General features: G+C 34.8%; 1 protein-coding gene across 18 annotated transcripts in view; it reads right to left on the bottom strand.

Annotated features, from left to right (window-relative positions):
- ATE1 (arginyltransferase 1) overlaps nt 1-24839 on the bottom strand; it is a 158621-nt gene that overhangs the window by 118344 nt on the left and 15438 nt on the right. For 8 of the 18 annotated variants that reach the window (XM_074233482.1, XM_074233485.1, XM_074233487.1 and 5 more), the window contains 5 exons: nt 22472-22575; nt 21023-21280; nt 17527-17756; nt 12773-12901; nt 11715-11843 (listed from right to left, as the gene is read on the bottom strand). In XM_074233482.1, coding sequence (XP_074089583.1) covers nt 11715-11843; nt 12773-12901; nt 17527-17756; nt 21023-21280; nt 22472-22575 — 850 coding nt within the window. The remainder of the gene's footprint in view (nt 1-11714; nt 11844-12772; nt 12902-17526; nt 17757-21022; nt 21281-22471; nt 22576-24839) is intronic. The other 10 variants (XM_074233493.1, XM_074233489.1, XM_074233494.1 and 7 more) reach the window with 3 other exon arrangements.

Genomic DNA, 24839 nt, shown 5'->3' with positions numbered 1-24839 from the left:
GAATTCTACTAAACATTTAGAGAACAATTAATTCAAATTCTATATAAACTACTTGAAAAAATAGGCAAAGGAGCTTTGCCAAACCCTTTTAAGACACAAATATGGTGCTGATACGTATAATAGGAAGAGTCAAAAATAGAGAAAGAAAATTATAGACAATTTCTCTAATAATATTGATGCAAAAATTTTAAATAAAATATTAACAAAGAGATTACAGCAACTTATTATTAGGATATATATTATAATCAGGTAGGATTTATGCCAGGAATGCAGGGATGGTTCAATAATGCAATATTAGGAAAACAATCAACATAATTGACCATATCAATAACAAAACAAAGAGAAATCATGTTATTATCTCAATAGATGCTGAAAAAACTTTGGACAAAATGCAGCATCCATTCTTATTAAAAAACACTAGAGAGCATAGGAATAACTGGAGTTTTTTCTTAAAATAATAAGTGGCATTTATCTAAAACAACCAGTGAGCATTGTATGTAATGGGGACAAATTAGACATATTCCCAATAAGATTAGGGATGAAACAAGGAAGCCTGTTATCAGCACTATTATTCAGTATTGTATTAAAAATGTTAGCATTAGCAATGAGAAGAAAAAAGAAATTGAAGGAATTAGATTAGTCAAAAAGGAAACAAAACTATCTCTTTGCAGATATGATGGTATTTTTAAAAGAATCCTAGGGAATCAACTAAAATAGCAACTTCAGCAAAGTTTCAAGAGTTTCAAATAAGCCAATATAAATCATCAAAGCCCAGTAGAAAGATATAAAAAGAAAATTTCAATTTAAAATAAATGTAGATAACATAAAATACTTGAGAGTGTACAAACTAAGACAAACACAGAAACTATATGAACATAATTATTGTTCTTATTAGTAAAGATATCTTAAAAATAAGTTAATATAAACAGAAAACATCATGAATAACGTAAGCACCAGGGCAAATTTGTTGGTTATAAGAATCTAAGTGACACAGTAGATAAAATGTTGGATTTAGATTTATGAAGACCTGAGTTCAAATCTTTCCTCAGCTACTTACTAGATGTGAGGACCAAGGCAAGTCATTTAACTTTTCTCAGGCTGTTTCTTCATCTGTAAAATGAAGGAGTTGGAACCATTGGCCCCTAAGGTCCTTTCTAGCTCCAGATCTTTTTTTTTAATTTTTGAATACAAGAAGCAAGGAATGTGTGAAAACGCTAGACTAAAGGTTATATTTGCTAGGTTTTTTTTGAAAGCCAAAGCAAGGTGACAAGAAAAATAATATAAATAATATTTCATTTGGGGAATAATTCGATCACAGCACTTGCACTGAAGCAGGCCATAAAGTCAAAAGCAAATGCTGAATCCAAGACAATCAGAAACATATTTCAACTACTCCTGAAAACTGGAGACATAGACACTGCCTGCATTTACTTAGCCAAAAATACCAGTCAATTACTATTTCCAAAGTTAATCAAAATTCTATTGGCAGCTGAATAATTTTTTAACTGGCTTATATCATCACACAAATCTAAAGAGATTTCATTATCTTTTAACCTATGAAGTGAATAAACTACTATTAAAACTATTCCAGGTGGCTAGGTGGTGCAGTGGATAGAGCACCAGCCCTGGAGTCAGGAGTACCTGAGTTCAAATCTGGCCTCAGACACTTAATAATTTCCTAGCTGTGTAGCCTTGAGCAAGCCACTTAACCCCCATTGCCTTGCAAAAAAAAAAAAAAAAAAAAAAAAAACAAACCCTTAAAAAAAAAACTGAGGAAGAAGAGAGTTCAGTCCAGACATAAGAGACAAGCTGTACAAAAGTTTAGAAGCAGAGGATGGAATGTTATGTGTAAGGAATAGAGAGAAGTATCATTTAGCTGATTGTAGAGTGCAAGAAAAGGGATAATATCCAATAAGACACGAAAAGAGGCTTTCAAACACAAAACTGATATTTTACTGTAGAGGAAATAGTGAGCCATTGATGTTAAGTAGGGAATGGCATGGTCAGATATACACCTAAGGAAATTACTTTCACTGTACTGCAGGGGATGTACTGGAGTGGGGAGAGAACTGAGGGCAAGAGACAAATCAAGAAACCACTGCAGTCATCTAGGAGAGAGATGATGAGGGCCTGAATTTTGTTGGGATATGAAAAGAGAAGGGACAAATTATAAAGAGAGATTGTGAAGGAAGAAACACCAGCATTTGACAATTGAAAATACGTGTAGAATGAAGGTAAGTAATGAGTCCAGGGAAATGACAGAGTTTTGAAAAAGAGACTGAAAGGCTGGGATGTTCAAAAGAAAAAAGGAAATTTGGTATTGGTCAGGGCATGGAGAAAAAAAAAAAGATTTGTTTTAAGCACACTAAGATATGTCCAGGACACACAACATGCAATGTTAAAAATAACTAGCGATATGGGACTGAAGTTAAAGGGAAAGATCAGAACTGGCTTTGGAGGTCCATTTGCACAGAGATGACAATCAAATCATAGGGTCTGACGAGATTACAAAGAAAGAGAATGTAGGATTAGAGAAGAGAGACTAGAACAGAATCTATGGTTAGGGGAATATATATGATGGGTCAAAAAAGGGCAAAGAGGAGCAGTCAGGCAAACCAGAAAAGAACAGTGTCACAAAAACCTTTAAAAACAGAGAAAGATTGGGGGCAGCTAGGTGGCGCCTAATAATAATAATCTGGCCTCAAACACTTAATAATTACCCAGTTGTGTGGCCTTGGGCAAGCCACTTAACCCCATATATATGCCTTGCAAAAACCTGAGAGAGAGAGAGAGAGAGAGAGAGAGAGAGAGAGAGAGAAAATAAAGAGTCACAGTATCAAAACCAACAAATAGGTATGAAAGATGAGGACTGAGAAAAGATTATCAGATTAAGCAATCAAGATAAGAAAGCTATGAAGGTGTCTGTGAAGGAAATGACAGAACAAATTGTTGGTAATGAATTTCCTCTCTATACCTAATTGTAATTTTCAAAAAAAATTGAGAAAATAGGGGTTCCAATCTTACCTCTAGCATTACCCAGGTTCAAGGTCTTGGGAAAATTATTTAATATCTCTGTCTACTGACATTTATAAAACACTCTAAGCAGGTTTAGAAAACAGGTGTGGGGACGGCAGAGACAGGAGAGAGAACATCAAAAGCACAGAGGAAAGATCAATTTGGCTGAGCAGCAGGACAGGAAGGGAGGTAGCATCTAATGAGGCTAGAAAGAAAGGCTGAGCCAGAGGGCGAAGGGTTTTAAAAACTAAGAAAACAAGCTTATTTTTTTTTTCGGTGCAATACAAAACCAATGGAGTGCCTAGAGGAGTAACAGGGTCAGACTTGTACCTATGAAGGAAACCTCTTTGACAAAAGGCTAGAGGATGGACTGAAATGGAAAGAGAATCAAGTCAAGGAGACCAATTAGGAAATAAGTCACTTCAATAATGTTAAGTGAGAGGCCTGAACTGAGTAGAAAGGGGTTGATTTCCTAATGGATAATTAAAGGATATGAACAGGCAGGTTTCAGATGAAGAAATTAAAGCTTTATCTATAGTCATATGAAAAAATACTCTAACCATTGATTAGAGAAATGCAAATCAAAACAAATCTAAAGTACATCCTCATATCTACTAGATTGGTTAATATGACAAAAATAGAAAATGCTAAATGTTGGAGGGAATATGGGAAAACTGGGGCAATAAAGCACCCTTAGTAGAGTTGTAAACACAGACAGCTAGGTGTCGAAGTGGACAGAGCACTGGGCCTGGAGTCAGGAGTATCTGAGTTCAAATCCTGTCTCAGACACTTAATAATTACCTACCTGTGTGGCCTTGGGCAAACCACTTAACCCCATTACCTTGCAAAAAACCAACAATAACAAAAAAGTAGAGTTGTAAACTGATCCAGTCTGTGTATTTTTGTTTGTTTTGTTTTTTGTGAGGCAATGGGGTTAAATGACTTGCCTAGGGTCACACAACTAGTATCAAGTGTCTTTGAGAACAAATTTGAACTCAGGGCCTGCTGACTGCAGGACTCATGCTCTATGCACTGAGCCACTTTGCTGCCCCTGAGCCAAGCATTCAGGAGAGCAATTTGAAATGAGGGCAAAATGGCTGTAAAACTGTGCATATCTTTTAATCCAGCAATATCACTTCTAGGTCTATATCCCAAGAGATCATAAAAAACGGGAAAAGGACCCACATGTCTAAAAATATTTATAGCAGCTCTTTTTATGGTGGCAAAGAATTGGAAATTAAGAGGATTACCATTAAATGGGGAATGGCTGAACAAGTTGTGATATATGAATTTAATGTTCCTATGAAATAAAGAATAGGATGTTTTCAGAAAAACCTGGAAAGAATTACTTGAACTAATGCTTGGTGAACTGAGCAGAACCAGCAGAACATTGAATAAAATAAACAGCAACACTGTGAAATCATCAACTATAAAATATTCAGCTGCTCCCAACAATACAGTGATAAAAGACCTGTGATGGAAAAAGCCATCCATACCAGAGAAAGAACTATGGAGTTTGAAATGTAGTCCAAAGCAAACTATTTCCACTTTTTAAATTATTTTTGTATTTTCTTCCTCTTCATTTTCCCCTTTTGTTTTAACTCTTCTCTTTTTTTAATTTAAGGCAACAGGGTTAAGTGACTTGCCCAAGGTCACACAGCTAGGCAATTACAAAGTGTCTGAGGTCAGATTTGAACGCAGGTCCTCTTGATTTCAGGGCTGGTACTCTCTCTATCCATTGTACCACCTGGCTACCCCTGACTCTTCTTTTATAACATGACTAATATAGAAATGTTTAACATGAGAAAAAAAAAGAAGGGATTGAGTTGGAGAGGCAAGACTGAGGTAAAAATGGCAAGACCTAGCAACTGACTGGATATGGGGGAGAGAAAAGTAAGAAGTGAGAAAACTCTAAAGTTATATCTCTGGAAGACTGGGAGAATAATAGTACCATTAAATAGCAGCTCTCTGGAAGAAGACTATGGAAAAGAATTACAAGAGCATGGATGAAATGCCATCTATATTGTTAGAGGGAATAATCAGTCTAAGAAGATCAAGCATCAATGGCAATTTACAGATGAGGAGATCAAAGCAATCCATAGCCATATGAAAAATTGCTCTAAATCATTAATTAGAGAAATGCAAAATAAAATTTCTCTGAGGTACCACCTCACACCTCTCAGACTGGCCAATAGGACCAGAAAGGACAATGATCATTGTTGGAAGGGTTGTGGGAAATCTGGGACACTATTACACTGTTGGTGGAGATGTGAACTCATCCAACCTTTCTGGAGAGAAATCTGGAACTATACCCAAAGGGCAAGAAAAATGAGCATACTCTTTGATCCAGCAATTCCACTACTGGGTCTATACCCTGAAGAGATGATGAAAAAGGGTAAAAACATCACTTGTACAAAAATATTCATAGCAGCCCTGTTTGTGGTGGCAAAGAATTGGAAATCAAGTAAATGTCCTTCAATTGGGGAATGGTTTAGCAAACTGTGGTATATGTATGTCATAGAACACTATTGTTCTATTAGATACCAGGAGAGATGGGAATTCAGGGAAGCCTGGGGGGGATTTGCATGAACTGATGCTGAGTGAGATGAGCAGAACCAGAAAAACACTGTATACCCTAACAGCAACATGGGAGTGATGTTCAACTTTGATGGACTTGCTCGTTCCATCAGTGCAACAACCAGGGACAATTTGGGGCTGTCTGCAATGGAGAATACCATCTGTATCCAGATAAAGAACCATGCAGTTTGAACGAAGTTCAAGGACTATTCCCTTTAATTTAGGGAAAAACATATCTTATTGTCTGATCTTGTTATCTCTTGTGCTATTTATTTCTTCCTTGGGGATGTGATTTCTCTCTAGTCACACTTAATTTGGATCAATGTACAACATGGAAACAAGATGGGGACTGACATATTGGGGGGGAGGTAAAATTGGGAGAAAAATTGTAAAATTCAAATAAAATCTTTAATAAAAAAATAATAAAAAGGTCAAGCATCTAATGAAATATTGAAACTGTTGTGGTTCTATTTGGTACAACTTAGGATGAATATATATTTATCACACTGGGCAACAGCAACAGTTTTGTTCCATATTTATACTTACAGAAACTTATGAAAATAAACTTTCAGAAAAATCTTTCAGATAATCTATTTCAATCACTGCTCTATGCTAATCCTAATACACAGCCATAACTATACAGACACAAATAAATATTCTGTATGTACATCTTAATAGGCAAGATTTATGTTCTGTAAGTCTATTTAAATATCATCCAAAGCATAAAACCTCATCATTTATGCAGCAAATCATTTATAGAAATACTTCTTTAAAAATTGCTTCAAACTATTTGACATATAAAATGAACTGTCACATTGCTCACTTATCAAGTTATTACTAGAATGTCATAAAATTTGATGCTTCTCAAATATAAGGGGAAAAAACTTAAAATACAAGTGGTATGCAAAGCAAGATTATTCATATCACACAGAAGCTGTATTACACTTGGTAAAAACGTACTTAACTCACTACTGGTAAAACCTCTAATTCAGGAAATTAATGACAATTTTTACTACTGTAATAATAACCCAAGTTCTTTTGCCATCATTTGATTTTTCCTTCTCATTTCATAAGTTTAGAAACAGCAATTTTCCTTCTGAATACTTTTTCATTTGCTATAAAATAATTTTTTATTGGCTGTTTCTTAAGAGCAGCTGCCAATTTGCTTATTCATTTATTTCTCAAATATTTATGAGGCATCTATTGCAGCATGCAAGAGACTATATTAGGTATTCTCTCCAGTCCTTCATGTAGTTAGTCTAGACTATCCTTGTAAGCAGTATCAGGGCCAAAGCTAGGGAAATCATCTAATCCAAAATCCCTATTTTATGGATGAGAAAACTGAGTCCCAGAAAAGTATAGTACTTTACTTAAAAATATTTCACAGCAGCACAACTGGGTCTAGAAGCCAGAAGTCTTTGTACATTATCCAATTCTTCTTATATTAAATCATTTTTTAAGAACCTCCTATAGACAAGAGGGTTTTTCAAATATATGGACCCTTTTTTAATATATAAAAAGATCCTTGGACTCCCCACTACAAAATATTAGACTACTAGAATCTGTTGCTTGAGAAAGTACAGTGGCAAAAAGCTAATATGAAGTCAATCTTGCTTTTAAATGAATATGTATTTTGGCAATCACAGCAGTATCTACATTATCTGAAACCAGTATTATAAATTTTCAAGAGACATATTTCAGCCTTCAGAAGGCACATTTGCTTATTTATAGATTCATATGTTTTCACTGAAACTTTGAAATAATTCTTTAGTTTCCCAGGAGTCTATAGTCCACAGGCTGGAAACCACTTTTATAGATTAACACAGGCCATTCAGAAAATGGACCTCAAACATTCACTTGGAGAGAACTACCAAAATAGCTTATAACTTAATACCCACCCTGTTGGAGCTGTCTTCTCTGTAATTCACAAAATATTCCTCTTAGCAAATGTCACTCTTGGCACTTCTAAACTTTAATCATCTATTTATCCATCTCAAAATTTCTGGAAAATGTATTACTTCTCCACAATTTTAAATAATTATTCCTTAATTGTACAATTACCATATTTCCCGGTGTATAAGGTACAACTTTTTGGGGAAAATTTGGGGTCTAAAAACTGGGAGCAGCTTATACAGTAGTTAGAGACTTTTTACTTACATTTCCTGCTTTTTCCCACTTGTTATCTTTGCTCTCACTGCTTTGCCTTCTTACCAGTGTATTAGATACTGTTTTGCCACAACCTGCCCAGAAATGTCTTGCCCAGTGCTGAATTAAAGTTAAAAGTGATCCAATTTGCAAAAGTGAATGGAAATCATGTTGATGAACATCAGTTTGGTCCTCCTCCAACTGAGAAAACAATCTGAGACTGGCTCGAGGAAGAAGAAACCCTATTGAAGACATCACAGCAGAAGAAGGCCATGAGAGGCAAGTCATCAAAATGGCCTGATGTAAAGAGGGAATTGAAGAGATGGATTGAAGAGCAAAGGGCAATTAGAATTCCTGCGTCCATAGGACGGTTCAACAGGAGTCAAGAAAGAAATGCTGATGAAAAAGAAATGACTAATTTCAAAGGAGGATACAATGAGTGCTTCAGGTTCATGAAACAGAATGGACTAAGCATGTGTCCGTCCACGCACCAGACTTGACCAGGGAGTGCTTGTGGTCAACCACAGACCAAAGCACAGGCAAGGAGAGCAAGCAGAGCCTCTCCTAAGAGAGTGATTAGTCATCAAACACAAATGAGGATGAGCTCATGGATGGGAATTCTGACAGTGATGAGGAGTTGTATGAATTTTATGATGAATAAAACTTGTGTTCAATAATTTTATGTTATACATTTTTTTTCAAATTTCAGAGAGTAGAGAAAATACTAGAAATGGGTGAAATGGAACACAGGAAGTCCATTTAAAAAACAGCTTGGATAGTCTAGGTGAGAGGCAATAGCAACCAAAAATAAGGTGGTGGAATTGAGAGTGGAAAGAAGGGGACAGATCCCAGAGATGTTAAGGAAGCAATTAATCAACAACTGGATGGAAGAGGGGATAAGAAGCCAGAGAGGAAAAGATGACAGTGGACTTTTGAGGCTGAATGACAGGGAAAAGAATAATTATTGCCATCAAGAGAAATAGATATGTTTGAAGTATATGTAGGCAGGAGATGATGAAATTCAATATGAAACAATCTAAAGCTGAAGTTCCAATGAATATCAAAGTGGAGATGTTCAGCAGAAGTTAGTTATCTCCTCATCAAACCCTTAGAGCTAGAAAGGACCCTAAAGGACATTAATCCATCTTATCAAATTATGGATGATGAAAATAAGGACCTAGAGAGAATCATTGTCTTATTATCCAAGGTCAGAAAAGTAGCAGAGCCAAGATTAAAATCCAGGTTCCCTGACCTCAATGTACTATTGTAGGAGCTATCTCTTTAGTTGCATATTTTAAATAATTCTTACAAAAAAAGTTGTAGATATTAGCAGCGTCTTACCAGGAATTCATATGCAAATTTCTTTGTACATATTTTCTTTTTCCTGATATTTTCTTGTAATTACCTTGCTACAAATAACTAAAAATTACAGTAAATACAAGTAATTTCAAGACTTCCACTACCTGAGTATTATCCAGTGGGAGTTACTTTTTCAAAGTATTACTAATATGACTTGATTTTTGTTATTTTAGAATATATGAACAGACAACCTTTATTTATTTCTTCTCTCATCTAACAGCTGGACAAGTAACCTACTTTTTCTGGATGTTAATATGATTATTATGGAATTACCATCAGAAGCAAGATAGATTTTGTGCCTAAAGTCAATCTAAGATTCGGAATGTTCCTAACTTTAAATGCTTAAAAAGTCAACAGAAAAAATTTATTAATCATTGAATGAGTTAATTCTATTGAACCAACAATAGTTCTCTATAATAGAATACTACTACACTGCCCTTGAAGCACTGTTCATAAGTGTTTAAATTAGGACTGATAAAGCAGTAAACTTGGATCCATTTCCTTAGTCAATTTAGAATTCTTTCAGAGATTATAAATTCAAGAATTATCTATTTAAAAGCTGAATTAGGTTCAAGATAATATAAGTTAAATATATGGAAGCAACCTATATTTGTATATGTTCACAAATCATTTTCTACTCTGCGACTTTAGATTCCTTAAATAAAAGTTCCAGGGTAGACTACAATGAAAAATAATAAGATTACTGTCAGCTTCTTTTTAGCCACCAACTCCTCAGAGAAAATAAGGCTTATAAATAGATAACTAAGTTTTGCTGAATGGAGTATTTGATGGGCCAAAAAAAGCAGAAGGTAGTCCTCATCTGGCTCACTGCCCAATTCAAAATCTAGGGAAGCTATAAGCTAAACAATACTCTCTTAAATGGAAGAAAAAATGTTATTTTCTTGCACATGGAAAGTTTAACTTGTGTAATCAAGAAACAACCCCACAAAGATGTAACCCAAAAAATGTCCTGGTTTGAAACAAATCTTTTCAATTTGTGGTATTTCAATTCCCTTAAACTTGGAGGTTCAGAGGTAAGAAAATAAATTGGACTAAAGTCTTTGACATTAAATGTGAATGAATAATCATATTAAACAGCACTGAATATTAAAGTATAGTTTTGTATGTCATCATGCCATGAGATATTACAATAATCAGTACTTATACAGTATAAAGTAAGAATGATGTTCCCACAGGTAAACAATTCAAATTCTCTTTATGAAGGAAATGAAAATGACAAATTAAAAAGCTTAACACAAAGTGATATACAAAAAATGATTCAGAGAGAAAGTAAAAGCAACCAACATGAAAGATCTTTCCATTTTCTGTGAAAAAAAAGCAGATAATGAAGTAGCTAAAACCAACATACATGTGAATATAGCTACTTGTCATCTTGGTTCATTTTAAAGTCTGCTCTCCTAATACAGATTTTTTTCCCAATTGTGAGCAATCAATGTCATAAGAGACTAGTTTGAGTTTTTAAGGCAGCACATTAGCTCTGTCAACAATGACTAAGGAAGGCAGACTGCTTCCTCTCTCAACCACTCCTACTTGCACATTTTTCTATGTAAATTTCCAATAATGGTAAGAATTAAAAGACTGAAGAATCACCACAAATGCTAAAAGTTCAGATTAACCTCCACCATACTGTAGTACAAAGTCTTGAGTGTGATTCCAGTAATATCAAAAAAGCAAGATCTTTATCATCTAGCAGTAAAGGCTCACATAAGTGCATTAAGGCAACTTACAATATTTTGCACATTGTCAAATTCATGAACTCACACAAAAAGAGTCCTACCATAACCCAGCGAGGTAGGTGCTATTTTTTCAGATGAGAAAAAATGAGGCTGAGTGAGATTAAATAACTTGGCCAGTGATATAGCATGTAAGTATGAATATGTTATTTGTTTTTCCTCTCGAAGAAGACTGTGACAGACCCTGACAATGACCAGATCTTTGCCTCCTGAGAAATTTCATGTGCTCTGCACTGATTAGAAAAACACAGAGGCAGCTAGGTGGCACAGCGGATAGAGCACCGGCCCTGGAGTCAGGAGGACCTGAATTCAAATCCGGCCTCAGACACTTAATAATTACCTAGCTGTATGGCCTTGGACAAGTCACTTAACCCCACCCATTGCCCTGCCAAAAAAAGAAAAAAGAAAAACACAATAACCTCGTTGGCATCTATTTAGCACTTCAAGGTTTCCCAAATGCTCTCTTCATAAGAATTCTAAGCAGCAATACTGCATGTATAATTAACCCTATTGGAAAAAAATGGATAACCCAGTCAAGAGTGATTAAATAATGTATCCACCACCATAAGTGAGAGGGCAGGTCAGCTTGACCCATGTTCTGGGCTCTTTCCTCTAAAACTGTCAGTTCCCCTTCTAAACAGACAGCTGTCACCTGGAGCTCATGTTACCTGCCCTATTTCTGGAAGCTAGTCAAAGGAAGAATCAAGACAAGCAGCCATCTGACGCACATTATCCATTACATTCTGCTTCCCAGGATTGTTGAAGACATAGCATACCTTTAGCTGTTCTTTATTATGGCAACCTAGTACTTAACAGACAAAAAAAAAATCATCAATAGAAGCAAAAACATATAACAAACAGTACCTCAGCTTCCCCACACTCAGCCGCTGTATCCTTGTGTATGGCCATTTGATACTTGGCATATAAAGAGAATGACTGGCAGAAGGACGACTTGAACTCTGGGTCCTCAAAGGAAACAGGTACTAACCTCACCTTCAGAGCAAGGAAAATACAGGTATATTATAATGAATTTTTTTCTCGAATGATATGCTTCTGAAGGTAAGGCTAGTGTAAGATCTCCTCAACTCCACTTCCAAAGCTCAACACTGGAATCTTACCTAAAATGAAGGTTTAAGTGGCATACAACCTAAAGGGCTACCTTTATGAAACTCTTAACTCACGTGTTAAATCTCTTTAAGGATCAAGTCTCTATCTACTATTTGTTTCTGTTCACGTCTATTGACAGTTCTGTTTACAGTGAACATTCAATAATTAAATATCTGCTTAGCATAATGGCAACATACTCAGCTTCTAATATGTTCTCCCTCCAGAAACATTAATTTTGTCTAAAGGATTTTTAAAATTATTTGATTACCCAAACTATGAAGTTGTCAGGATACTATGACTTCCAATAATCTACCTTATTTATCTAGTTTCACTCAGGTTTTCACAGATGGCACCATAAACAAAATAATTTGGTAGGTCTGCACTGCTTCTGCTTGATTATTTTTAAGTATGGGTACAGAATGTTTACCAGGTTTTATATAAATTCCATGCATGTTATGGAGATTTGCATCAGGAGTCTGAGATAATTTCCTGAGTATAAAAAGCAGGATTATAAAGATTATCACTAACCATAATTTAGATGTATCTAAATACACGAACCTTATGTAAAGTAAAATTATGTACTTTGTGTGGCACATACCATTTTGAGGTTATATATCACTGGTATCTGATGAAATTTGCACTTCCAGAATGTCCAGTAGTTGGATAATTCTATCTCTCTGAAGATTTGCTTCAACAGAATAATAGCATCATATACCATAAAATAAACTTCGCTCTTTAACCCAGAATTCACACAATGGTATTAGCTGTAGGGGGAAGTTCAGAATGACCATAAAAATTATATTTGGCTTTCTGACCTGGCTTACAGTTGGTTTATCAGGTGGGTCCTTGTGAATAACCATCTGGTAACGTTTATAGACCTGGTAAGACTCCTGAAATGTGGCTTTGAACTGGGAACTTGGTGGGGATGATCTCACCACCCTCACCTTCAGAAGGAGTTGAAAAACAATTACCATTAATAAAACAAATAGTAATAAATTACTCATACCTTAAAATAACTGAAATTTTTTTAAATTTTAAAACAAGCACATATTGATAACATTAAAATGTCATTTAATAAAACACTAAAGCTAAATGAATAAACTTTTATATTTATTATTTCTGTCAACACAAGAGCCATATACATTATAGGAGGCACTCTAAATTTCTGCTTGCTAGTTCTGAAGTTAATGGAGGTATGTTTATTTAATCAAAACTATTACATCTCAAGGGGCAGCTAGGTGGCACAGTAGATAAAGCACTGGCCTTGGAGTCAGGAGTACCTGGGTTCAAATCTGGCCTCAGACACTTAATAATTACCTAGCTGTGTGGCCTTGGGCAAGCCACTTAACCCCATTTGCCTTGCAAAAAATCCTAAAAAAAAAAAACCAAACTATTGCATCTCTAACAAGGATTTAAATTAAGCATGGCTTCCAATTTTGATATCTGGATATCAATTAAATACATCAGTATGTCCCTAGAGTAACCTCAGAAAACAAAAAGACTTTCAATATGATCTAGTTAAAATGTTGTTTCTGTAATATAAAATTATAGAAAAGACCAACAATTTTTATTAGTGTTATTTATCAGAAAATTACACAAAAAAATCCATTAAAATTTGAATATTAGGATAAGTATTTTAAAATGTTTGAGGAAGGAGAAAAAATTTTTAAAATCAACATTTTTACCTGTAATAACTAAGAATTGCTGATTTGTATATTAATTTTTAGATTTGGCTTTTACAACATTTTATCCTAATACAGGTTATTTAGGAATTATTTTTATGTATCATATATATGAACAATTTGAAGTTTAATGCCTAAGATGCAAACGATGTTTATCCATTTCAATCCTTCAGTTTTATAGATGTAAAATACTGAGATTGAGAGTAGTGTCATGATTTGCCCAAAGTTGCTGACCCAGGATGTAAATCCCAGATTCCTTACAAGGGGTCTCCTCTGAAGTTATTACAGATTACACCAGAATGGTATTTTTCAAAAGGATACACAAGTATGGGCCCCTTTAACATACACAGAGGCCCTCTAGGTCATGAAGTGCAATTTAACTTTTAAGCATTTTTTCAAAAAGTACCTAAGTTTAGATATAAACTTAGATATAAATTATTGAGGTTATTATTTTTTTTAAAAAAAAGGAGAACTCTCTAGAGCAATAGTTCTTCAATTTGTTTTGTGTGTGACATGGATCCCTCTGACAGTCTGGTAGTCTTCAGACTCTTTCTTAGAATGTTTTTAAATGTGTAAAATAAAATAATTAGGATTAAAAAAGAAATCACTTTTACTAACATAAAAGATATCGATTTTTTTCTCCTACCCAAGTTCAGAGACCCACTGAAATTTAAACCATGAACTTCTATGGATCAAAGATTAAGAATCTATGGGTTCTCCAGAGGTCTTGGCTTCAAATCCCACCTCTGATGCTTTCTATATAACTTTGAGCAAGTCACTCCCCTCTGCCTCAGTTTCATCATCTGTAAAATGAGGGAGATGGATTACATACACTTTTAAGGTTTCTTCTTCCTTTAGATCTATGATCCTTTGATTCCTTCAAATTAAAAATATAAGTCAGAATATCCAATTATATTCAGGTGGGGGAAAAAGGGAAATAAAAATATATAATAAAAAGAAAAAGTCAGTCATTGGCATTTTGTGAAAAATACAACAAATCCTCATATTCTAGGATAAGACACTCAATTCTAATAAGAAAAAGCTCAGTATTCACTATCAATTCAGCTGAGCCATTCAAAATATTTCAAAATTTAAGTTGTAACTAATTATCAAAAAGTATTCTCCTTAAAATGAGTATTTGACAACAATTATCAAAATATTTTGGAGTTTACAGGAGGATATTTTCTATGAAAAATAGCAGAGTACCCTATAATTAGCAAATTAAGAGTATTTGCCAAGGGAGAAAATTTTGATGCATTTGGTAATTATGCTACAGCACTTTCTTTTTGAATTTTTTATTTTTATTTTAAATTATATTGTAGAGGCTGTAAACAGAAACTGTGAAGTAGGATAAAAAGGAAGGATGACTTTTCTGTTAAAACCATCTCCCATCACTCCCATAACCCTATACATGATTATCAAATTTCCTCCTGACTCCACATTTGGCTATTTAATACTTCCTTGATGGAGTTTGGTATACTTTTGCTTTGGGTACTCTTTGAATGAATAATGTGAGTCACAAATAATGTAAGTCACAAATAATGTAACATGAATGACACAGGACTATATTTGCAAAAGTCAAGGCTAGTATACTTTTAAACTATATGAGACTGCTTTTAATAAAGGGAAGGATACAGAAATCTGATGCTTACAGACTCTGGTTGGTTTTTGTTAGAAAACCAATTACAAGTGCAGAATGAGGCACAGTTTTGCATATAAATGAATTGCTTTGTTTTACTTGACTGTTAAAGGAGGAAGAATTTCATTGAGAAGTGACAATAATGTAAAAAAAAAGAAAAGGGCACCAATAAAATCTTGGGGTTTTATTTTGCTGTTGTTTTTCAAAAGAAGGCCTGTGTGACCTCTGAAGCCCCTCAGGGAACCACGTAACCCCAGGAAAGAAAGAACTATATTGCCCTGGAACATCTAGAATAGTGATGATTCAAGGGTCAACCATTCTTCTTGGGAAAAAGAGTCAGAAGTTTTAAACAATACTGCATTCATGGCTCAAGAAGGGTTCGGAACCTCATATGGGCAAAAGACTGTAGAAGAACAAAGCTAGACCAGCTTTCAACTACCACTATAGATCGTTAAGAACTATACACATCTGTGGCAAAGGATTGATTCTCCATCAACCGCAATTCAGGAGACTCCCAAGTTTCAGATAGTATTAGAAGTCTGGACAGCTAACTAAGCAAAAAGATACCTATTGTTTACCAATTCCCAATTACTTACCCTTTGTGAGGAAGACTCACTTCTAAGATAATATCTTAAGTTGGGAGGAAGGCATTGTTCCCAAGGGAAATGGAAGTAACCAGAAGTTGTCTTAACTGTATCCAGGAGGAAATAAGGGGTTCTTTTTGTTTTTTTAATTTTCCAACAGGTAAAAAAAAGTGTGTACTAAATGACATATATTGTCAATCTGAGTATTTGTGGAAACTGAGATCCTCTTTTTTTTTTAATTAAATACAGAAGCATCCATGAGCCATATACTGATGCTACCAAGTAAGGATTATGAGCCAAAAAGATTTTTGAAAGACGTCTCCAGGGGCAGATAGGTGGCGTAGTGGATAAAGCACCAGCCTTGGAGTCAGGAGTACCTAGGTTCAAATCTGGTCTCAGACACTTAATAATAACCTAGCTGTGTGGCCTTGGGCAAGCCACTTAACCCCATTTGCCTTGCAAAAAAAAAACAACTAAAAAAAAAAAGATGTCTCCAAAATGAATTTAGTTTTTATAAACCCAGCATGGGCTTTATTGACCTCAAATTATGTCTTTGGGAGTGGGAGGTGGGACTCAATCAGAATGTTTATGACTGCAACTTCTGATGGAGGAGTTTGGTGTACGACTTCCAAGCTTTTTAACTATAAGGAAGAAGAAAAGCTGTTTCCTTTTTCTTTTAATTTTTTTTTTGTTGTGATCATAGTTGCTTTTCATTATGTTATAGATATAGCACTATGCTCCAATCAAAGCCTGGCTCAGACATTTAGTAATTGTGTGACCTTAAGTGAGTCATTTAAATTTACCAAACTGAGCTTTCAAAAGGGAATAACTTAAAGCACCTACTTCACAAGACTGCTGAAGATTAAAAGAGATAATGCTAGAAAGCTACATAAATGTTATTATTAAGGGGGGCTATTATTTTAGAGGGGAGTTTTAGTCATACCCTCTACTGTAGTTATGGTCAAAAACATTATTCTGCGAAAGTAATATGGAAACAAAGTATACCAGACTTTACCTAAAACTGTTTTTTCTTCATCCAAATAAGCTCTGCAAGAAAAAAGTAATTGTAGAACCCAAAAAAGATGTATTATATGTCTATTATGTATTAGATTCAAGAAAGAATAGTTAATAATAGACTCATAATAGTAGAAATTACCTATGTTTTGAAGCAAATTCCTAACTTTCGGAGGTAAAAATCCCTTTGTATCACTGTCAATCTGAGAATCTTTGGATAAACACTATCTGAATGATTTTGAAATTCCTAGAATTTCTATAATTACCACATACACACCCAATTCAAATTCATAATCCAAATTCAATTTTAACGTTTATTTTTGTCTGATTTTAACTAAATGGAAACCCTGTTATATAACAAAGAGTCAGAGCGCCCTCTACTGTAAATTATTTTCTTTTTATGGCTATATCTATCTCAAAAGACTTCTTATGACCTAAAGTTGTAGGTTGATGAGTTTTTTTCAAAAATAAGTAAATGCATAACAGCATTCCAAAACAGAAATTAAACTTTTAAATTTGGTAAACCTAAAATCTCTGCCATACTAGTTTGCTTTTTTTTTTAACATCATTCTTATTCAAATATCAGTCTAAATTTTCTAATTTTAACTGAAAGATAAAACTGTGAATAAAAAAATCATTATGTGAAATACCTCTAATCGATGTGCAGCATCCTCTGGTAAGATGTCAAAAATGAAATCTTCAATGTTTTTACGCTGATTTAATTTAGGTTTTTCTGAGGGCAAAAGTTGTGGTTCATGTTGAACTTGGAAACCTTCAAGTTTATCTGTTTGACTCTTCAGAATGAGTTTTTGCCTTTTCCTTTCTTTGCGTATATCCTTTGCTTTTCTACATGGAGGCTTACTCAAATCAGCCCCTTTGCCTAAAATGATCAAGATATATGTTGAGTTTCTCAAGGAAAAGAATGTTTCTCAAAAACACAGTAAAGTCTCCAGAGTATTCCAAAGTCTGAGACTGCTACTGCCAAACTGAATCAAATACTTGTAGAATCAGTGGACTGCCATTTTGTGGACCACTCTCATCTCCATCACTAGAATTTATCAAAGATATGAAGCTCAACACAGTGGCATATATAATACAGGATTTGAGAGACAGAAAGATGTAGATTTAGACCCCACTTCTGGTTTTACTAACTACTGCTTCTCTGCCTCCCTGGGTCTATTTTCTCATGTGCAAATTGGGGATAATGTGCCCACGTCACAGTTCAACTTCCCCAAAGCTGAAGTCATCTTGTCTGGGTTCTGAGTCAAAAACAAAGTAGGCCTAGTCAAGAAGAACCTAAAAGTCTAGTCCCATTTTGTTTGAATCCAGATTATTCTGGTCAACTGACCATCCCAGAAAATTTGACTGCTAAAAAGCAGATACAGAACTTTTCAACATTTAAATTTTACAATAGATTTTAACATTGAGAAAGTAGTAACTTTATGGCCTATATCAGCACAACTGGAAAAAATTACTTCACTCAGAAAATGCTTCTAGTCTTAATATACTGGTTAAAGAAATGCTAATTAAACACCTCAATTTCAGTTCTAAGGAAGTTTTACAAATTAAATTCTGGAGCAGGCTTAAAAATGAAATTTTTTTAAAGTTCTAATATGCAATTTCAAATTAGAAATGAAAAACTCAGAATATTTCCAAAAATTTCATGACTTATTTTTCTTATCTAATATACCAAATTATGTTATAAAAAACAAATATAAGAAACTACTAAATTAAAATTTTATGTAACCTACTACCTTTGGTATGAACTAATTCAGAAAGCATTAGTTTAAACTAATTAAGAAAGGACTAGGGGCAACTAGGTGGCGCCATGGATTGAGCACTGGCCCTGGAGTCAGGAGGACCTGAGTTCAAATTCGACCTCAGACACCTAATAATTAACTAGCTGTGTGACCTTGGTCAAGTCATTTAACCCTGTTGCCTTGCAAAAACAGAAACAAAGAAAAAACTATCTACTGATCATTTGTTTACCCATATTCTTATATAAACATTATCCTGAAAATATGTGCTCACATCCTAAACATCTCAATCTGGAATGTTTTTACAATTGTGCTTGGAGAACATATCAAGATTTCACCTTAGGAAAATCTAAATTTTTGCCATATTAGCCATGTAAGCCTTCTAAATTTACACAATGGATTGTATTTTTGTAAAAATGGCAATAGCGATCTCAGAAATCATTTTGCAATAGAAATAAATTATATGATAGATAATTAAGTTTTCAGGTCAAGTCAAAAGAACTTTAGTGTGGTGTACATATATACATATTATGTACATAAGCAAATATGGATATATGTATATATACAGACACATACATATATGCACATGCACACACACAGGTACATATATGTGCATATTTAAAGTGACTTAAGTTGTCCTCCCAATGCCTTGCCACAGACTATGCTAACAGAGAGTTTTACCCTACTGGAAAGGCTTCTAGGTCAAATGTATCTCTATCCTTTAAGCACTAGCTTAGTTCAGAAAGGTTCACACCAGCAGATTAACTACAAGGCAATAAATTTTCTTTCTGCCTCAAATAATTCAATAGTAGTTTTCTAAAACACAGAAGGATTATAATTTGCATATGGAGAAAGATCAACTCAAATTAAATTTCTAATGGTACAATAAAGCCTATATCAGTGTTGGTATCTGTGTATTAATAATGTTTCTATGAAAAAATACTTTGAGGGTTTCAACCTGGGACAAAAGAAACATCCATTGGGAGATTCAGACGGCACAGTGGATAGAGCACTGGCCCTGGAGTCAGGAGAACCTGAGTTCAAATCTGATCTCAGACACTTAATTACTTAGTTGTGTGACCTTGGGTAAGTCACTTAATCCCATTGCCTTAAAAATACATAAAAGTTAAAAAAAAAAAAAGAATGAACACACTAGAAGATATTTTCAAATCAGCAAGCTCCCTGGTCAGCCCTTTTTTCTGTTCTTCTATATGCCTCAGAAAGCCTATTTGCTTGCAAATTACTGGTATGGACTAGAATCTGCCTTCTTCCCTGGCTCTCAAATACTCCCACATCTACTTAATGCAAAGTAGATTTGGAAAACACAGCTCCTTTGGAGTGAAGAATAAGATAGGGCCCCTTGGTTGGGAAAGCAACAGCACACATTTGTCTCACAAATCTGTAATTCCACAGTTCAATTCAGTTTATCAAACATTTTTAAGTTAAAGGCATATTAAATAAAAAAAACCTCTCCTGACCTTAAAGAGCTTACATCATACTGGCCATATATATCTCAGGAAAGATAGGCACCTAAAATGAAGAAAGTGAATGATTCCAAGAGACAGAGGTAAGAAGGGAGTGCATTCCAGAGATGCAAAAGCACAGAAATGAGAGATGGAAATGTAGGTAATTGCAAGGAGATCAATTTGGCTAGAATCTAGAATGCATGAATGGGAAGTGTGTGACTTAAGATCAGAAAGGCAGTCTGGAATTTAGACTAGGAATGCCAAGCTGAGTAGTTTAAATTTTATCCTAAAAGGAACCACTAAGATTTCTTGAAGACAGAAGGGGCATAATCAGATTTTGCTTTAGGAAGATTATTGTAGCAACTTCTGGAGCACAGAACGGATTTAAGGGAGAGAATCATCTGAGCATTGATCCTGAGAATAGAGCTGGGAGTACCTAAGCATCAGTTGTTAAGGAAAAAAAAATTAATACTTGCTTAATTAATGGTTACCAAAAGGTAGCTCAAGGAAAAGTATTGTTTCTGACTTTTATTAAAAACGAGGAATAAGGAAAGATATTTTGATTGACAATATATCAAATTCATATACTGATGAGATATAACAGATCAGAGCTTTATTATATACAAATTAATACTGATAATTAAACTACTAACTTAAGCTGTTGTTCAGTGCCTATGTGACCATAGCAAAAAGGAAAAACATTCTTTCGACATAGTATGAGCCCAGGGCGACTAGGTGGTAAAGTGGATAGAGCACTGACCCTGAAGTCAGGAGTACCTGAGTTCAAATCCAGCCTCAGACACTTAATAATCACCTAGTTATATGGCCTTGGGCAAGCCACTTAACCCCATTGCCTTGCAAAAAAAAAAAAAAAAACCCTAAAAAAACCCAAAAAAACATAGTATGAGCCCAGTCTTCAGTACCTGGCTTGGGAGCTGAAGCAACAACTTTAACAGAACTTGATGGTTCACCAGACCCCAGTTTCTCTTTTTGAGCATGTGACTGATTTAATTCTTTAGTTTTCTTATCTTCCAATTTTTCTTCTTTCTTCTCTACTTCATTCTCTATGACTTCATTATAACCTTCACCAAGGGGTCTATGGTCAGAATGTATGTCCAACTTGCTTTTTAGAACAAAATCATCCATAACTGCATTATCCATTTGAGAATCCATGGGCTCTTCTACAAATTTGAAGAAAAAAATTGCAGTACTTTAAGATATCCAAACTTAAGATGAAAAGTATTTATCATGTGGCTATCATACACAAACTAATTATTCTTAAGTTTACTCAAAACAATAATTATTTCTAAATTTCGATGAAAAAAACTGAATCATAACATGCTAGCACTTGAAGGAGCCTTAAAGATCATTTAATCCAATTTCCTTCATTTTATAAATGAGACACTAATCTCAAAGTGATTTCCCCACTGTTACAAAACTAATGGAAGAGTTCGATTTGAAACCAGTCTCCTTTATGCTAAACCATCATTCCAACCACTATATAAGCTAAGACAATGATCAGTTTAAAAACAGAATGAATTACAAAATATTCACTTCTAAATCAATCTTTTAGAAATTAGAATACATTTTTCCCAAAGACGTCATATCATAAATGATAATAAATGATGATCATAAATACAAAAAAATTTATTTTACCCATATTATAGTTGGATTCTAATAATAGTTTTAAAACTCCCTGAACTCTGTAAAATCTACTGATAATAAAGTATTAATAGGATCGTGCCATTTTAAAGCTGGAAAGGAAATTGAGAAGACCTTTAAAGAATTAGATCAATTTATACAATGGCAACAACATTATAGGGAAAAACTTTGCAAGATTTTAGAATTCTGATCAATACAATGATAAGCCACAGCAGGCTGAAGGTAAGCCACGGCACTTACTTTCTATGTGAGAGGTGATGGGCTTAAAAATGCAGAATGAGATCTACACTTTTTAACATGACCAATGTGGGAATTTGATTTGCTGGTCTAGTAATATTTATATGAGGGTTTTCTTTTTCTTTTTTTAATTGTTCAACAGGGGTTAAGGTACAGCAGGGAAGAATTAAATCCTTATAAAAATAAAAACAAACAAAAATGTGTGAGAAAAATAAACCTAGTGAAATTGTAGAGGATCACAGGTGAAAAGTTAGTCTAACTGCTATTATTTCAGAAGAATAGGAAAAATCAAAACAGGTTCAAAGGAAAAACCACTACAAGGAAGCTAGGAATTCTGTTTTAATTTCTTTGTGCCTAAATATAAAAAAAAAATACATATTTCTACATCATAGCTAAGATTACCTAACTATCCATAAGAAGAATAAATTAAATTGTAGTCTTAAAAAAATACTAGTTTAGAACCATAATCTTACCTTCATTATTCCCTTTGGAAAATTCTCCTTTAGACAAAAACTTGAACATTTTCTTTAAAACTTTCTTATGAGATTTTGATGGTTGAAAATGTAAAGGTCGACATCTAAGAAAGCAAGTTAAGTTTAAAAATTATACTTCAATTTCAATCTAATACAATTCATTCTAAAATAAATAATGCCTAAATCTTCTGACCAGTTATATTCCTCTGAGTACAGAGAAATACTTACAAATATACCTAATGTCAAACTATCAAGTAACCATTTAGATTCTACAATTTATCACCAATTTTACTTTGTTACATCACTAGCAAAAATCTCCACAAAAAAAAGCAATAAAGGTTTATTTAAATTCTCAAAACAAATTTGTTATAAAAAAAAACTAGGAGAACAAATTGGCACTATTCTACAAAGCTAAATCTAAAAGGAAGTATAATACAGTAACTATTTTAAAAAATGTTATGACAGGCTAAATGCAAAATATTTTCTAATTTAATACTCCTTTAATAAGAAAATTGCATTCCCCTGTTAACTTTTTACATAAAAATGTAGCATAACACTTTGCAAAAAGTTTTCAAAAGTTACTTATCAAAATAAATGAATTAATATTCCCACCTTCCATAGAAAATAATTGCTTTAACTTGTCAAGCTCACAATAGGAGGGTAACAATTAGATCAGACCACTTTAGGAACAATAACAGTTTGCAAATCCTACTACTCTAATATCATGGATAAACTCAACACTAAATACTCCAAGAAAACAATTGTAAGACCAGTCTAGAATTTCCCTCTGGTGTGAAGAACCCAGCTCTAACATTAAGTCCCAAGTCAGGAAGCATGCTTTAAAAATAAGCAAATAAGAACTCCCCATAATGAAGTAGTATAGGGGACAGCAATACAAACAAAAAGAACAATCCCAAAATACCTACAAACAATGTCTTAGGAAAAAAACACTTACTGGTCAGAAATTCAACTAGAATTCTTAGAAGTGATAAAGCAAGGGTTTTAAAAAATAATTATAAAATACTCTTTAAAAAATAAATGTAATGATTACACTTACAAAATAAATTATAAAAGAGCTATTAAAGAAACAGAGAGAAAATTAACAGCTTGGCACAAGAGGTTTGCCCAAGGAAAAAAGTACCTAAAAAATCAGAATGGATCAAACAGAAGCCCATAATTGCATGAGGCACTAAGAAATAGTAAAACAATGTCAAAAGGCTGAAAAAATTGATGAAAATGAAAAGAATCTCATCACAAGAACAGGTGACTTGGAAAACAAACAAGACAAAAAGAATTTAAGAAGGCATTGGACTGGGGGCGGAGCCAAGATGGCGACAAGAGAGGATAGTCTCTTAGGCAGCTCTCATAAAACTTCTAAACTAAGGACTTTAACTAAATTTTCGAGAGACAGAACCCACAGAGGGACCCAATGAGGCAGTTCTCCTACTCAAGGTAACCTGGAAAAGAGCAGAAAGGCTCAGCTCCCCGGGGTCAGGGTCCGAAGGGCGGCCAGCCAGAGGTGTGGCCCGCCAGAGCAAAAGAACTTCAGCCTCCGGGAGGCAGCCCCAGGGCGCTGTGGCTCACAGCAGCCAGGGAGTCTCCTGAGCTGCACCCCAGGGAGCACCGAGCACAACTTGGGGGAAACCTCTGCCAGAGCCAGCAGTGAAGCCCTGCCCTCAGGGCACACAGCTAGTAACATAGTGGTGGCAGCCCAGATCCAGGAACAGAAGCAGGTGGAGCCAGTAAGCAGGAGCCCCCAGGGCATGAGTCCATTGAGCTGAGGGAGGGGAGTGAAGAGAGAGAGACTGCAGAGCTCTGTCCTCTGCCCCTGGAACAGGACTCTGGGGCTCTTGACCACATTCAGATCCTGATCTCAGTCTAGGTCCCCCCCCACCTCAGCCCCGTGGCAGAGGGGGGGGGCACATGTGGTCATTCACAGACCAGGAGGGAGGACAGAGCCTCACACACTGAGACCCTTGTGGGAGTGTCCCAAAAGCTCAGGAAGCACCCCAAAACCAGGCCCAAGCTGGGAAAATGAGCAAGCAGAGAAAAAAGAGGAACACCACTGAGAAATATTTTGCCTGTGAGCCCAAGAAGGATCAAAACACTGAGTCTAAAGATGAGGAAGCACAAGCTCCTGCATCTAAAGACTCCAAGAAAAACAGAAAATTGGGCTCAGGCTATGATAGAGTTCAAAAAGGACTTTGAAAATCAAATGAGGGAGTTAGAAGAAAAACTGGGAAAAGAAAGGAGAGAGATGTAGGAAAAACATGAAAATGAAGTCAGCAGCTTAGTCAAGGAAATCCAAAAAACTGCTGCAGAAAACAGCATGCTAAAAACCAGCTTAGGTCAAATGGATAAAACAGTT

The sequence above is a fragment of the Macrotis lagotis genome, chromosome 4 (assembly GCF_037893015.1).
Source record: "Macrotis lagotis isolate mMagLag1 chromosome 4, bilby.v1.9.chrom.fasta, whole genome shotgun sequence".
In the NCBI taxonomy this organism is placed as follows: Eukaryota; Metazoa; Chordata; class Mammalia; order Peramelemorphia; family Peramelidae; genus Macrotis; species Macrotis lagotis.
Note: the sequence above shows the minus strand (reverse complement) of the source record. Positions and strands in the feature narration are given on the sequence as shown.